The sequence below is a fragment of the Onychomys torridus genome, chromosome 8 (genome assembly GCF_903995425.1).
Source record: "Onychomys torridus chromosome 8, mOncTor1.1, whole genome shotgun sequence".
Lineage (NCBI taxonomy): Eukaryota > Metazoa > Chordata > Mammalia > Rodentia > Cricetidae > Onychomys > Onychomys torridus.
The window spans coordinates 91370055-91386196 of record NC_050450.1 but is presented as its reverse complement, the minus strand read 5'-3'; the positions used below and the strand labels follow the sequence as shown (position 1 = coordinate 91386196).

Genomic DNA, 16142 nt, shown 5'->3' with positions numbered 1-16142 from the left:
GCTGACAGAACTTTAAATATATAGGAAATAAGTGTTTAGAAATTAAAGTTAAAAATAAAATATAGAGTGGTAGTTGCGGTAGGGCAAATGCAATATCAAAATGAGAAGAAAGATAATGACAGAAAAGACAGGTTCTAGTCTATGCCAGGGTCATTAACTTAATAAATAGTAAACTTACTTTTTTTTCCAAAAAGAGTTCTATGAAATAATCTTCTATGGCAATAAGATTTTACTTTTACTTATGTTTACCTGTATATGTGTATGTCTGTATGCTAATATGCCCCCATGTGTGGAAGTATCTGGAGAGGCCAGAAGAGGGCAGTAGATGCTGTGAAGTAGGAGTTCCATGTGATTGTGAGCTGCCCAACATGGGTGCTGGAAACTGAACTCAGGTCCTCTGCAAGAGCAAGCAGTAAATGCTCTTACCCTCTGAGCCATTTCCAACCCCAACAATAAATTCCTGAGCCAGACAGCTTCATAGGAAAGCTAGAATTTAAGTAACCACGTGTGATGAAAATGGTTCCTCATGAAATCTGGCTTTCTCCTTCAGAGACCTGGGGACAACACAAGTGCCACTGACGGCGCTTGAGAATATCCTCATGACGACTCTGGAGCTGGAACGTCTGTAAGGTTCATTTTCTTGGAATAATTTCACTTAGATTTTAAAATGTTAGTGTATGTGTGTGTGGATGCACGCGCAAGTGTGTGCGTGCGTGCGTGCGTGTGTGTGTGCGTGTGTGTGCGTGTGCGTGTGCGTGTGCGTGTGCGTGTGCGTGTGCGTGTGCGTGTGCGTGCGTGTGTGTGTGTGTGTGTGCGTGTGCAGGCATTGAGTGCCACAGCATGAGTACAGAAGTCAGAGGACAGCTTTGAGTTGGCTTTCTTCTTTCTTCTTACACTGTGGGTTCCAGGGATCAAACTTGTTTATGGGGCAGGGGACTTTCTGCTGAACCATCTTGCCAGCCCTAGATTTCTTTATGGTTTCTTGTATTTTGAATGATTTTGAGATTTGCCTTATTTCTTGAGTCTGAGGTATAATTTTCATGCAATTAATTCAAGTACGTGCTTTATTGAGCTTTCATGGTTAGTTCCATAACCACTATTATATCACTGATACAGACCATTTGTCCCTCCTAAGGGCCCCTCCTGAACCTTTGCACCCCTTCCACCATGAGACCCTGTGATCCACCAATCTTATTTCTAGCCCTACAGTTTTTCCTTCTCCAGAACATGTCATAAATGACATCCCATAGTGTGCGGCCTTTTGGATCTGTCTTCTCTTCCTGAGCACGATCTTTAGCATATCTCACCAGTAGTATATGAGAAACCAATGTCTTGAAAAGGTGTTCATCTGGACTTGGGGTGTAGCTCAGTGAGTAGAGTATTTACCTAGCATGCATGATGCCCTGGGTTTGATACAGACCAGCATTATGAATACTAGTCCTTCCAAGTTAAGGCCATCTTCAATGACACTGGCAGTTCCAAGGATACCAAACAGCTTCGCCTTTCTGCCAGCTCATCTGAAGCAATGTCTGTGCCCTTCTTACCTTAACTTTTCCCAGCCAGTCTCCTGTCTTGTCTAGTCATATGCGAACAGCCTTTTCCTGTGTATGTTTACTTTAAGGCAGTGCCCACATTGAATGAGATGTCTGTGTTCTTGTTTTGTCTATGAGGCAGGGTCTTCTCCTGTAGCCTAGGTTGTCTTGAACTTGTGATTGTCCAATCTGGCTTCTTACTGCTGTTTTTGAATTTGTTTTGTTTTATAAATTGGCATTTCAATCTGGCTTTATTTGTTTCCTCAAGAATAGTTCAGGTCAAACATCTGATACTGCCTTCCTGACTGGGATTTCAGGTGGCCTATCACGTCTGATCACCCAAAGGTGGTATATTGAAGTTCTTCAAATTAGTTTTATATGTGGTACTCAGTAAATAATCTGTAGGGACTTGGGGAAGCCCCACTAGAGATGCCACATGTTACCAGGGTTAGGAATGGACTCAAGGAAACTTGAGATCAATTAGAGTAAACAAACAAATATAGCAAGCAAGTCGTGGGCTCAGCAGCTGCCTGGAAATATCAGACAAAAAGGAGGAAGAGGGAAAACCATTTACTCTACCATCCCATAGCAAAGGGGAGCAGGTCGCCTCAAGGGGGTGGGGGAGAGTAAAAAGGCCCTTTGGGCACATCAGGCTGTGGTCAACATCTAGAAGAATGAGCTAGAAAAGAAGGAAAGTAAAAATTGCACCTTTCATAGCCAGGACTCGGAAGGGCATGATGACTCCCAGGAATTCTGGGAAGGAAAATATATTGTCTCCTTGAAGGGAAAAGTATTCTTGTCTCATTAGCATGACTTAAGTTGAATCTCCCTTCTTGTGGGGTGGGTGGTTCCACCCTCTGGAGGGGTGATCCCTTTGGTGAGTGATTGATTTGCCCAATGGGAATGGTGTCACCAATGCCCCAGGAATGAGTCCCATCCTCTTGACCAGAAGGAAATAGGTTTTCCTTGATGGACCTTCACTGCTACTGTACCATACATCACCCCTCAAAATCTTTCACCCTGATGTGAACTAATGATAATCTTGTCTGAAGCAATTGTTACTTGGTGGTTAAAACTGACATATTATTAACTGGTGTTCTATTGGAGAATTACCCTGATTCTGTTTTTGAGCGCCATCATCAATTCATGGACTCTTTACAATTACATTGTGCTTTACTGTGGTGTGTGTGTGTGTGTGTGTGTGTGTGTGTGTGTGTGTGTGTGTGTGTAACTCTTAAGATCAAGCCCAGGACCTTGTACTGATACAGGAGCACTATGCTGCACCTCCAGACCTTATTCTTTCAAATTATGCAAGCATGGTCATTGTGATTGATCCCTGACGCCATTTAACTACATGATATGGTTAAAATGGGATGTTTTAGATTTGAGATGATTTCTAGTATTTTCTACTCACAACAGGAATAAAGTATCCCTAGGTTGGAGGCTTGCCCAGGCCCTTCTTCCTGTGCATGACCAACCCTGAGTGAGACTTGAGCTGAGAGGAGAGGCTTCTTCCATCCAAGTCACCTAGTTCTGTTCCTGTCACCTTTGGTTTAGGCACAAACCCACCCTGACATTTGCCCTTCTTTGAGCTCCTCTGTCCTCCTCCATGAATATTTTCAATTTCAGAGAGCAGCAATTTGCCATTGAGTCCCACCTAACTGCCCATGCCACGTGCCTCAAGAACGCCTTCCTCCTCAACCCTGTGGTGGCCTTGGCCTGTCTATTCTGCACCTCAGTAAGGCTTTTCCAGTAAACCAGTTTTCTGTCTTTCCATTTGTAGGATCTTACCTAAACACATGGTCTGCTGCCTTTGCAAATATAAAGCAGATATTGAGATCGTCTGCAAGACAATCAAACTACATTGTCATATTGGATGTCTGATAAACACCACATATTGTCGTGAGTCTCTTGCCTGAATAATGTTTTAATTTTGACATATAATTTTTAACTGGTAAATATAATTTTTCTTTTAAAATTATTTTTTATTTTAATTAAAATTAATTAATCACTTTCTTTCCTGCCTTCCTTTTCTTCCTTCTAACCTCTCTCACATCCCCCTGACTCCCTCTCAAACTGACTCTTTTTCCTGTTGCTACATATACAGAGATATAAACACATAAATATAGAATATGACTTGCTGAGTCTTTTTGGTGCTGCTTGTGTGTATATGATTCATGGCTGACCATTTTTATTGGATAACCAATTAAGAGGCTCCTCCCTGGTAGAGACTAATTCCCCATCTCTCAGCAGTCATTAACTGCTTGCACTTCTTTGTCTAGGAGTGGGGCCTCATGACATGTCCCCTTTAATATGTCTATTAGTGTTGTCCTTGTCCAGTATTTTTGAGGTGGTACAGGTATAACTTTCCTGTCATTCCTAGATGACAGAAATCTCACAGCTGACTTCCTGGTCGCCTGGCTCTTACAATCTATCTACCACCACCCCCTTCTGTGGTGGTCCTAAAATTTAAACTAATGACTGTTTACTTCTATTCCTTCATTCATAATAGAACTCCCTAAACTTCTGGATTGCTCTCTTATAAAACTTGAGCTCTCAGATCGCATTATTTAAAATATGATTGTTCTGTGGGCCAGAGAGAGAGCTCTGAGGATCGAGATGCTTGCCACACACATCTGGTAATCCTTTTTTTAAAAGATTTATTTATTTACTTACTTACTTACTTATAAGAGGGTGCCAGATCTCCATTACAGATGGTTGTGAGTCACCATGTGGGTGCTGGGAATTGAACTCAGGACCTCCAAAAGGCAGCCAGTGCTCTTAACCTCTGAACCATCTCTCCAGCCCCACATCTTAATGAATTTCTGGAACCCCCATAAAGTTTGAAAGAAAGAAAAACTCCACAGAGTTGCTCTCTGACCTCCACACTCAAACCATTACACATGTATCCACACACATCATGCAAATGCAGACACAATGTATGTATACACACACACACACACACACACACACACACACACACACACACACGAAGCTAGAGAGATAGTTTAAAGTACTTGCTGCTCTTGCAGAGGACCAGGTTCACTTCCCAGTACCCACATGGTAGCTCACAATCATCCACAACTCCAGTTCCAAGGGATCCCATACCCTCTTATGACCTCTGCAGGCCAGGTACACATATATGAATGCAGGCAAAACACTCATACACATAAAATGAATTATTTAAAAACATATACTTATTAGCCAGGTGGTGGTGGCAGTGGTGGCGCATCCCTTTAATCTCAGCACTCAGGAGGCAGAGGCAGGTAGATAGATCTCTGTGAGTTGGAGGCCAGCCTGGGCTACAGAGTGAGTTCCAGGACAGCCAGGGCTACACAGTAAAACCCCATCTTGAAAAAACAAAAGAAATATATACATATAAAATTGTTCCATACACAAAAAGAGCAGGAGATGGACTGGAACAGAACGGGTGACAAAATGTTCCCACTCTGTAAACTATATACACTGTGTTCCATACCTTGCTTCAGTGGCCACTTATCGTAAATGGCACTGCCACCTGCAGCTGGATTTATATACATGGTCTCAAGCCCCCCTGGCTTCTAGGGAAGGTGTAGATGCCCTTTGGTTTAGAATCCAAGAACTTCTCATTCCGGAAGCAGTGAGTACTGTCTGCCTCTCCTAATGCCTAGATTGGCCAGCCTGGATTTGTGCTCAGCCTCAAGGTTTTCTATCTACAGGTCACTTGTGTGGTTTTGTTTGTTGTTTGCTAGTTTTTTGAGGTAGGGTCTCGTTATGTAGACTTGGCTGGCCTAGGACTCCCTGAGTATTCAAGGCTGGCCTTGAACTCATTCAAATCTGCCTGTCTCTGACTCTGGAATTTTATTTTTATTTTTATTTTTGGCCAGGATCATAGGTCTACGCCACCATGTCTGGTGTCATATGATTTTTAAAGTGTTTTTCTAAGTGGAGTATGGTGGCACATGTTGGTAATGCCACCTACTCAGGAGGCTGAGACAAAAGGAGCCCATTCCAAAGCCATATAGGCAACTTAGTGAGACCCTGTATTCCAACTGTGAGCTTTTCCTGAGGACTGAACATAGGCAGCTCCCTATAGGAGCCCTGTGTGCTTGCTGTAGAATGTTCTAAGCAGCTGCTTTGCTGTTCCTGCCCCTCTAGTCATCATTGCCATTTCACAGGTTTAAATGTGGGTTAATTTTTCTCTCCACTCATGGGTACTCCATGCAGCATCTACTGATCCCTGATTGATTTGGTCAGGTTAGATGGCTGTGTCTGCTGACCCCTGATTGATTTGGTTGGGTTAGATGGCTATGGCTGGGGAAGGGTTGCTGTGTTCTCTGACCCAAAGCTATCTCTTCATCTTTGACAGTTGAGGCATCTATAGGGAACCCAGAAGGACCATTCATGAAGGTGTTGCAGTCCCGGAAGGAGAACACCAGTACAGAGCTTGCTATTGAACCAGAAAGCAGTGCTTTAGAAAAAGATGCTCTTAGCTCTTCAGGCTTCATGAACGAACCGCTGGACTTTAACGATGAAAGTGATGTTATTAGTGCCCTAAATTACATACTGCCATATTTCTCAGAGGGAAATCTGGAAGATGTAGTGTCGACATTGTTACCATTCATTAAACTGCTGTTTTCTAATATACAAAATGTAGATGATTCACTGGAACCCTACAAAAATGATTCAAAGAGCCTTGCTCCTGTACCAAAGGCAAGTAAGATGGCTTACAAAAATAAACTGAATAAGCTTTATTTTCTAGAGAATTTGTTAGACGCAGAAATTGATGAGGTTAGAAAGAAAGAGAAAACCGCCATGCTTATGCAACAGTCTAGCCGCTTGGGTTCCAAATTTAAACGACGAATATTTGAAAAGAGATGGGAACCTGCCCAGGCAGAGGAAAGCAGTCTTGCAGAGATTGAGAAGGCAGAGAAAAGGCTCCACAGGATGAACAGAGTGCTCAAGGGGACAGGAAGCATACAGAAAAGGCATTTCAAGGACGAGAGTGCCAAGAGCCTGTGGAGCAAGCAGAGTGACCAAGCACCTGTGGAGAACATCACCAAAGATGGGCAGAAGCCCAGGAAGTTAGTGGGGAATTCCTTCCACTCAGAGCCCTTGCTCCCAAAGGAACACGGGGAGGCAGTGTCTTCTTCCCCAGAACAGTCCCTGGTGGACGAGGCTCCCACTACAAAGTCTCTACCTGAGTTCATAGAGAGACGAAAAGACTTGTCTTACACCCTTTATGTTTTAGAAAGTGCAAATGCCAATGTGAAAAGAACGAAGGGGTCTAATCCTAATTTCCAGTCTGAAGAGAGACATCGAAACCTTAGGAAGAAAAAGTCTCATTTCCAGTTGATTGCAAAGAAGCCGGCATCCTCTGTAATGAGGAGCCTGGTAAATTCCCCTGCTGGAGGGGTCTTTCCATCTTTAGGAGACCTGGGTTATGCAGAAGAACCTTTTTCAGAATTATATGCTGCTTCAGAACCTTCTACAGAAAAACCGCCTGAAAATAATCATACAACAACAGTTAATACTGGAGGAAGCAGCTTCAAACCAACCACAACTACTGTGTCTGAAAGAGCTGCATCAGAGACTACAACCCCTGAGAATCTGGCTACAGAGTTGAACGGGACCACATCCAATTTAATTCCAACTGCTAAGCAAACCAGTGAGCCACCGTTAGACTTCGTCTTGGGGTCTCACTCACATGACCATTTCAAAGAATATGAGTACCCGTTGGTGATGTCACCAGGTGATCAGTTTGAATCTCATCTAAACAAGCAGCTGCGGCCCCTTATCCCCAACAATAACGTGAGGAGGCTTATTTCTCATGTTATCAGGACTTTGAAGATGGACTGCACTGACTCCCGCGTGCAACTGTCCTGTGCCAAGCTCATCTCCAGAACAGGGCTCCTGATGAAGCTTCTCAGTGAGCAACAAGAATTCAAGTTGTCCAGGACCGACTGGGATACTGAGCAGTGGAAAACCGAGAACTACCTCAATGAGACCACAGAAGCCCAAGGTGAACAGAAGGGTCTGGAACCAAGTCAGGTGAGGATAGTGCCGGAACGTGGGGCCCCTGCCTTCTCAGTCATTCAAGCAGAAAGACTAGGGGCTCCCACTCCAGATCTTGTATTGGCCACACACTAGAGACAGTGATTTCTACTGTGCTTCTGTGTGTATTTTGTTGAGTTGTTTTGTTTTTGAGACAGAGTCTCCCTATGTAGCCCTGAATTCCTGGAATTCTCATGCAAACCAGGCTAGCCTGGAACTCACAGAGATCCACGGGCCTCTGCTTCCCAGTGCTGGGATTAAATGTGTTTGTTACCACACCTAGCTTCCACTGTTTCTAAATTTAGAGACTGAAGCATACCTAAAACACAGAATATAATAAAGAAGTATACAATAATAAAGCATGTAACACATTGGATCCATGTATGATATCTTATAAATCTGAAAGCTGCTCACCTTGAAGAATGTTTTTAGGTTTGTTTTTTTTCTTACCATTTTGTGGTTCAGTGTAGATTAAACCCAGCGCTAAGCATGAGCTAAGGGAAGGATTCAAGCACAAAGGTATATCCCCAGACCTTGGTTCTTTGTCAGAATCTCACTATACAGTTCAAAATGGCCTGCTCACTCTATAGCTGAAATTGGTACCAATCTCCTAACAGTCCTCCTATAAAGTCCTAGCTTACTTCCCAATTGCTAGGTTATATACATAAGTTACCATGCAGAGCTCATGAATGAATTTTGAGCAATTAGCCTTCACTTTCTCTCATTCTTTTTACTTTGCTACTTGACAACAGAAATGACTATTGATTCATTTATCTTGTACTTTTTAGCTCACAAAAGCAGTTCCAGGATACGGCTACAACAATAAAGTCATCTTGGCAATATCTGTAACTGTAGTCGTGACAGTTTTGATTATCATTTTCTGCCTCATTGAGGTAAGGACAACAATACACTCATATGTCCAGAAGGTACCTGTCTATGTAATAGATTTAGAACCCACAAACTGAAAACCTGAGCCATTTACCCTCTGTCTACAAGTAATGTCCTTGTGTGTTCACAGGTATTCTGTCTGTGCAGCAGGGCTCCTCCATGTCAGGTCTTTGTGTAACTTTCTGATTTGGTGTCAGATGGGTGGTGTTGGTGTGAGACACCGTGGGAGCAATGGAGAGTTCTCTGTCAGTGAGGATGGTGGAATTTTGAGTGTAGAAGGCAGAGGATGTCCTCTGGCCACTGTACAGATAGCACCTCCACTCCTAATGTGGTTGTGACCTCCTGGGAAATCTCTGTAAAGTTCTCCATTGCTCTTTAGTTGTGTTTACAATTCACCCTGTGCTTGCATTTATTTGTACCCTTTCAAAAATGTTTATGTGTGTGGATATTTTGCCTGTATGCATGTCTATGCACCACTGTTGCGTGATAGATTTTTTTTTCCTGGAGAGACCACACACACATACACACACACACACACACACACACACACACACACACACACACAACTACTTACCCTGAAAGAGAGTCCATGACAGACCAAAGTAAAAGTTGCAACAATTTGGTGAACCAGTGAATTTTTTATTAGGGTTACTAGCAGGAGCATGGGTGAGGAGTTACTTAAAAGGAGCAAGGAGAACTCTAAGAAAGCTGCATCACCAGGATCCTATTCCAACATGGGCAACAACTCTCCAAGTCCAGAAATTCTGGGGCTCTCTATACTTGCAGAGCTCTTTGCAATTTGAGTACAGCACCACCACTGTCACCGTCAAATGTGTCTGTCAACAGTTTCCACTCAGGGTCTCCGAGGCCAGCCACTGTCTCCTCTTTTGTTCTGGTGGGCAGGGGCTCTCGAGACTCTTCAGCCTTTGTTCACCTCCCATCACTGCTGAGGCTGGTAAGCCTTCCCTTCCCTCCTAGAAGAGATGTCCAATCCAGAGGAATATATCACAGAACAACTACTATGTTCCTGATACCCTCAGAGGCCAGAAGAGGTGCTGGGATCCCCTGGAACAAGTCACAGGGGCTAGTGAGACACAGTCCAGGACCTCTGGAAGAGCAGCCAATGCTCTTAACCGTTGAGCAGCATTCCAGCCCTTTACTTGGATTGCCATTAATTCTTCTGCCCATTTAGAGGGTATCTGTGAGGACTGGAAATACACAGTATTTCTCCATAGTAGATAGTCATGGTGTTCAGTGAAAGACATTAAGTCAGTTACTGAATGAGGAATAATAAGAATCCAATACATATTTAAAGTAGTGTACAGAACATACTCCCATAATTCTAGCACTTTAGAGACAGAGGCAGGAAGATTGGGAAATTCATAGCCAGCCTCAACTATACGGTGAGTTGAAGACAGGATGGGATACATTAAACATTGTCTAAAAAGTACAAAGATACTAAAAAATTAAGTATCATATTGAGAAAAATCCATGGACAGGCCAGTTATTCTTAACATTTGTGTCTATAGGCAGGGATGTTGGGGATTAATGTTAGGTCTTGTGCAAGCTAAGTAGGTACTCTTCCTGCTCAGACACGAAGAGCCCTGAAATGTCACTCTTTAACACTCTGGTCAGTTGGGGGACATGAATAAGTGGTAACAGAGCAGCCATCTAACCACTTAGTGGACAGCTACTAAAAGCTACTTTTCACCTTAAAGAAGCATCTATTGCTGGGCAGCAGTGGCGCACGCCTTTAATCCCAGCACTCAAGAGTCAGAGGCAGGTGGATCTCTGAGGCCAGCCAAGTCTTTAGAGCAAAATCCAGGACAGGCACCAAAACTACAGAGAGAAACCCTATCTCAAAAAAACAAAAACAAAAAAAAAGAAAGAAAGAAAGAAAGAAAGAAAGAAAGAAAGAAAGAAAGAAAAAGAAAAGAAAGGAAGAAAGAAAGAAAAAGAAAGAGAAACATCTATCAATAAATGTAAGGGAAAAAACATGACAGAGAAAATAGAAGAGTTCTAAAAACAAGCGTGTGGAGGAACAGAGCTGTCTAACCCAGCTCCAGAGGCAGAAGCCTTTGGTGGGTCTGAACACTGTCTTTGGCATCCTTAGGAATGTTAGCACTGTGCCTAGCGAGCACAGGACAGAGTTCTCCATTCATTGTCTGATCGAATCGCAGACTCCTTCAGGGAAGATAGAGCTTATCAAGCCTCTCCTAGGATGAAAAAGCAACTTAAGGCCCAGTGGCCAAACCAAAAGTAAAGCGCCCTGTTCCCCTGATCCTGAAGCCTGCACCTGACCCTTGACACATACCACTGGCCAGTTTCACCTCCTTAGAGACCAACAGGAAGTATTGGGAGCGTGGGGGTACAATGAAGCCACCCAAAGCAGTAATACATTGCATGGAAAAGCCACCCAGTGGAGAAGGAAAGTGTCCAGCGAAAGCCACTCATCTGCCTACCAGCCTGTGCCTCCTTCCCTATGAGTTATGCGCTCATTACAGAGGCTCTGCCCCCTCAGGGAGTCCAGGCACGTTCTCATACTGCTTTCTAGCACTTTCCTAGCACTATTTTGTCATGCATACATGCCCCCCCCCAGGAAAGAAGGGGCTTGAGACAGGGTCTCCTATACCGGAATGACCTGGAATAAACTATGTACCTGAGGCTGGCCTTCAACTCCTGATCTTCCTGCCTCAGAATCAGAGACATATGCTACCATGTCCAGCACCTCAGCAGATATATACATATTACCCACTATATATATAACATACATACACACACACACACATTATAATATATATATATATATACACATTATATATGTGTGTGTTTGAGAGAGCGTGTGTGTGTGTGTGTGTGTGTGTGTGTGTGTGTGTGTACACAGTGGGTATTTTGCCTGTATGCATGTCTATGCAGCATATTTGTACCTGGTGCCTGTGGAAGCCAAAGGAGTGCTGGATCCTCTGAAACTTAAGTTACAGTTATGAGCCACCACATGAGCACTGGGAATTGAACCTAGGTCTTTGAGCCTTTAGACTGCTAAGCAGTGTAACTCAGCCCTCCACCTCTGTGGTGGAGATGCTTTTCTGTACTGCAGTCAGCATGACAGATTGTGGGAACCTGCCATATGGCTTAGCTCGTAGTGCACTGGCTGCTCAAGCTCAGAGGCAGTGGTCAGGAGATGTGTTCCTGCACCACAGGCCAGCATGGGAGACATGAGACTAGGAAGCTGCTCTTGGCTCTGTTTCTGTGCATCTAGAACCCTTTTTCAAGCTCTCTCAGGTTTTATGGATGTAGTTGCACAAAGTTTGGGTACCATTTGTTGGCAGAAATTTCTTTCCCACCCACCAGTTCCCCCAAATAACCAACACGGAGACTTACTATTAATTACAAATGCTTAGTCAATAGCTCAGGCTTGTTACTAGCTAACGCTTGCATTTAAATTAACCCATATTTTTACCTATGCCACATGGCTTGGTACCTTTTCTCAGCACTGCATGCCTGTCTTGCTTCTCTCTGCATCTGCTGACTCCACCCTTCGCCTCTCTACATTCTCATTTTGGCTCTCCCACATAACCTTATTCTGTTCAACTATTGGCCACCCAGTTTTTTTATTAATCATAGCAACATATATTCACACAGTGTATAGGAATATTCCACAGGACTTCTGGAAGGGAAGTCAGTGTTCCTAACTGCTGAGTCATCTCTCAAGCCTCTCTTATTTATATATATTTTTTAATCCATCTAGAATTTATTTCATTTTTGAGGGGTATAGCTGAGTCAGGGAATATCCCTCCATGACAAGAATATCTAGATTTGAAATAATTTGTATTGATTGATTGGCTCTTTCGTCACTGGTCTAAGATACATCTCTGTCTGGACACTTATTGATCCTGCTGTTGTTCCTGTACCAATACAAGAATCACACTGCTAATCAGAGGTGCTTTGTTCACTAACTGAAGACCCATTGCTGGAGAACTCCTGTGGCTTTGGTAGCGCAGCTCCTGGTCTCTGATCTGCTTTCCCATGCATTGTGTAACTGTTTAAAAAGTTTCCTACCAAGTGTCAGCTGGTCTTATTTTGTCAAAAGTAATAAAGAAAAGAAAGAAAGAAAGGAAGGAAGGAAGGAAGGAAGGAAGGAAGGAAGGAAGGAAGGAAGGAAGGAAGAGAGAGAGAAAAAAGAAGAAAGGAAGAAAAAGAAAGAAAAGGAAATGCAAAGGGAAGAAGAAAGAAAAGAGAGACGGAAGGAAGGGAGTGAGGGAGGAAGGAAGTAAAGACAGAAGGAAGGACAGAAGGGAGGAAGGGAGAAAGAATGGAAGGAAGGAAGGAAGGGAGGGAGGGAGAAAATGTTGAGACTGGGGAGATAGCTCAGTGGTTGAAGCACTTTCCACACAAACATGAAGATCAGACTTTAGAGTTAAAATTCTCAGGACCTAAGGAAATCCCAGTCAGGCATGGTGGTGTGGCAGCCCCCTATATTTCCCATTCCCAAAGGCAGATATAGGATTGCCCAAGAGCAAGCTGTGTCGTGAGGCTAGTCATGTCGGTGAGCTCTGGACTGATTAGCCCTGAATTGGGGAATGAGAGGCAAGAGCTATCCGACGTCAGCCTCCAGCCTCTATAAGCATTCACACACATGCAAACATGCACATTCACTACACATAAGCACACAGCACACATGTGAGCACACACATGGAAGTTGGGAAGGATGAGATTTAACAGAAAAACATGGTATTTACAGTTGTACTTCATTTGACAGTTGATTCCCTTCCTCATCTTCACTGCCGCCGCCTCCTCTTCCTCTTCCTTCCTCTTCTCTTCGGGACTAACCCCGGGCCTGCCCTCCACCACTGACAGACATCCCTAATCATTTGCTGTTGTTTTAGTTTGGTTTTTGTTTTCAGACAGAAACTCATTCTGTGGCCTAGACTGGCTTGACATTTCTCGTAATGTCCTCCAGAAGAATTACAGAGTTTTAATCAGAGAATTTACTCACTCTAAGTTACATTTATTCTGAGATACTGTCTATCTCCATTGCTATCATAAATGGGATCTTGCAGTTTCTAGTTTGTATTGAAGATACATGAGAAATCCACTGGGCTTGGGATGCTTATCTCTTCTAGTTTGTGACTAGCCAACAGTATTGAATCCTCTTATTCTAATGAGATTGTCTTGGACTTTTTGGTTGTTTCAGATACTAACAATAATAGTTTTGTTCTTTTCTCCTACATACCGTGTTTATTTTCCTTATCACATTTCAGGACCTCACCAAGAAACATATGCTTTGTAGCTGTGGTAAGAGGCATTCTGCTCTTGCTCTTCTGGTAGATACTTTGAAGAAGTTAAAGATATTTGACTTTTAGGAGTTTTTATTAGGACTTGTTGAGTTTCATGTAAAACAGTCAATACACTGTATTTAGTGCCAGCTACATGGGAGCCCCTAAGCTAGGGATTAGGAAAGAATATCAGGGTAGATGTTAATTAAGAAAAAGGAATGTCTAGAAATTGGAGACAGCAGTCACTGTGATAATCATGATCATATTTTCTTCCAAAACAGGTTTATTCTCACAGAGCAACAAGAGAGGGAGATGAAGAAAAGTCCACAAGGTAAATACAAGATTAGCAATCATTCAAGGAGCACGTAAGAGCTAGCAGAGAGCTAGGGCCTCACTGGGGAAACTCAGGAAGAACATGATTTTCCTAATGCCTTGCCTGGCTCTCCAAAGAGGCAGGTATACCCAGGCCTAGCAAGGAGGGTACCAAGTACCACCATTTCTTTAAGGAAAGAAGGTTAGGTTGTGCTGTTGGTAGCATCAGGAACTCACTATGTAGCCGAGGCTGGCCTCAAAGTCTTGTTTCAACTCCCAAGTACAGGAATTATAGGTATGATGCATCATGCTCAGCCAGTCAAGCCCTTTAAACTGTTCTCATGACCTACTCATCATCAGAGGCAGTCTACAGGGTGAAATTCTGGGAATCTGTGAGCTATGCTGTGGACTTGGGCATTGCAATTGGAGGATAAAGCAGCTAGGCAAACGGGAGTGGCCTCTCCCTCACCTCAGCAAGTCTGCATAGGAGAGTTGGTCTGAAGGAGAGCAAAATGCTCCTGCCCAGAGTGGCTTCTTCAAAGGGATAAGTTTGTTGAAAAGGATAAGTGGGGTAAATATCATGCTGGTGCCTTGGCTATGTTCTAGGACAAGCCACATACAACAATCTCCCCAGAGACATTGTGGGGCCCTTAGAACAAACTTGCAGACTTGGAAAGTTCCTAGAAGCCAGACATGCATGGATTTGTTCTCAAGTCCCAGTACTGGGTGATTTTTGTTATGGGGAAAGCCAAGATATCCCCCAGACACACACACACACACACACACACACACACACACACACACACACACACAAATGACACAATCACTAACTATCTTCTGTATGTGTTTTCTTTCAAGGGGTAAAAAATCCTACAAGGACAGTGAGAGTCAGGTAAGCCTAAGACTTGGTGCTGTGGCTGGAGAAGGTGGGGGTTAGCAGAACTAATGTCTCCCCTTTTGTTTCCTAGGAAGGATTTTTCTGGCTAAGGTGGCCACTATGGCTTAGGGATATGTATAGGCCGCTGCATGACACACGCAAGAAAAACATGGCTCAGGATCTACAGGACAAGGAGTCCTCTGGAGAGGAGGAGATTTTCAATAAGAATGTACCAAGGTAAATGTCTAGCACAAAGGAGAAGCTTTGGGCAAGCTGCTGGTTTCAAAGTTTGAAAGCCTTGGCCTTGCTCTTGCAGGCAGGTCAAGGAAGAAGTGGTGGTGATTCAGACCAGAGTGTCGACCACTGATGCAGAAGAGAGCGAAGCAGCCGACGCTGAGACCACAGAATGACCTGCTACCCTTTATTAATAAATTATTTTTTGTAGATTCGTGAGTGTCAAAGGCCTTTGTAGTCAAGTAAATGAAGATTGATGCACAGTATGTGAAAGTGTGGTCAGTAAGATGGCTCATCATTGAGAGCATTTGCCACACAAGCCTTGTGACCCACGCTGGATCCAGAATCCAAGGTTTAAAAGAATGCTGCATGGGGTGGCAAGCATCTGTAATCAGAGCACTCCTGTGGCAACATAGGAGGTGAAGACAGGAAAGTCACTTAGAAACTCACAAGCCAGCTAGCCTAGAGAACCCAGCAAAAACCAGATGAGAGGGAGCCTGCCTCACCAGGTGGTGGGCCAAAACCAGCTCCCAAACATTGTCCTATACTCCTGATTCCACATGATTGTCATGGCATGCATGAACCTACTCTCTCACTCTCTCTCTCTCTCTCTCTCTCTCTCTCTCTCTCTCTCTCTCTCTCTCTCTCTCTCTCTCTCTCTCTCTCTCTCTCTGTCTCTCTCTCTGTCTCTGTCTCTGTCTCTCTCTGTCTCTGTCTCTCTCTCACACACACATACACACACACACACACACACACACACACACACACACACACAAATAAAATTTTTAAAATTGAGAATGTGCCTACTGATCACAGAAATGCCGCCATTCTGGTGACAAGAAGACTGGTCCCAGTCAGGGATGGTCAGCAGCCGTGGTCCCCAGAGGAGCAGTGTGCGGGGACCCACTGGCCTGTGTGGCTGGTGATGGCTCCAAGCAGAGCGAGTGGCTCTCTAGCCCTCACCCGGCTGGTCAGTTAGCTGACTGCCAA

General features: G+C 43.8%; 1 protein-coding gene across 1 annotated transcript in view; it reads left to right on the top strand.

Moving 5' to 3' along the window:
* LOC118588770 (leucine-rich repeat-containing protein 37A-like) overlaps positions 1 to 15328 on the top strand; it is a 39506-nt gene extending 24178 nt beyond the window's left edge. Inside the window, exons 8-13 of the mRNA XM_036195315.1 lie at positions 551 to 625; positions 3316 to 3434; positions 5881 to 7562; positions 8354 to 8458; positions 14011 to 14060; positions 15235 to 15328. Coding sequence (XP_036051208.1) covers positions 551 to 625; positions 3316 to 3434; positions 5881 to 7562; positions 8354 to 8458; positions 14011 to 14060; positions 15235 to 15328 — 2125 coding nt within the window. The remainder of the gene's footprint in view (positions 1 to 550; positions 626 to 3315; positions 3435 to 5880; positions 7563 to 8353; positions 8459 to 14010; positions 14061 to 15234) is intronic.
* The last annotated feature ends 814 nt before the right edge of the window (positions 15329 to 16142 follow it).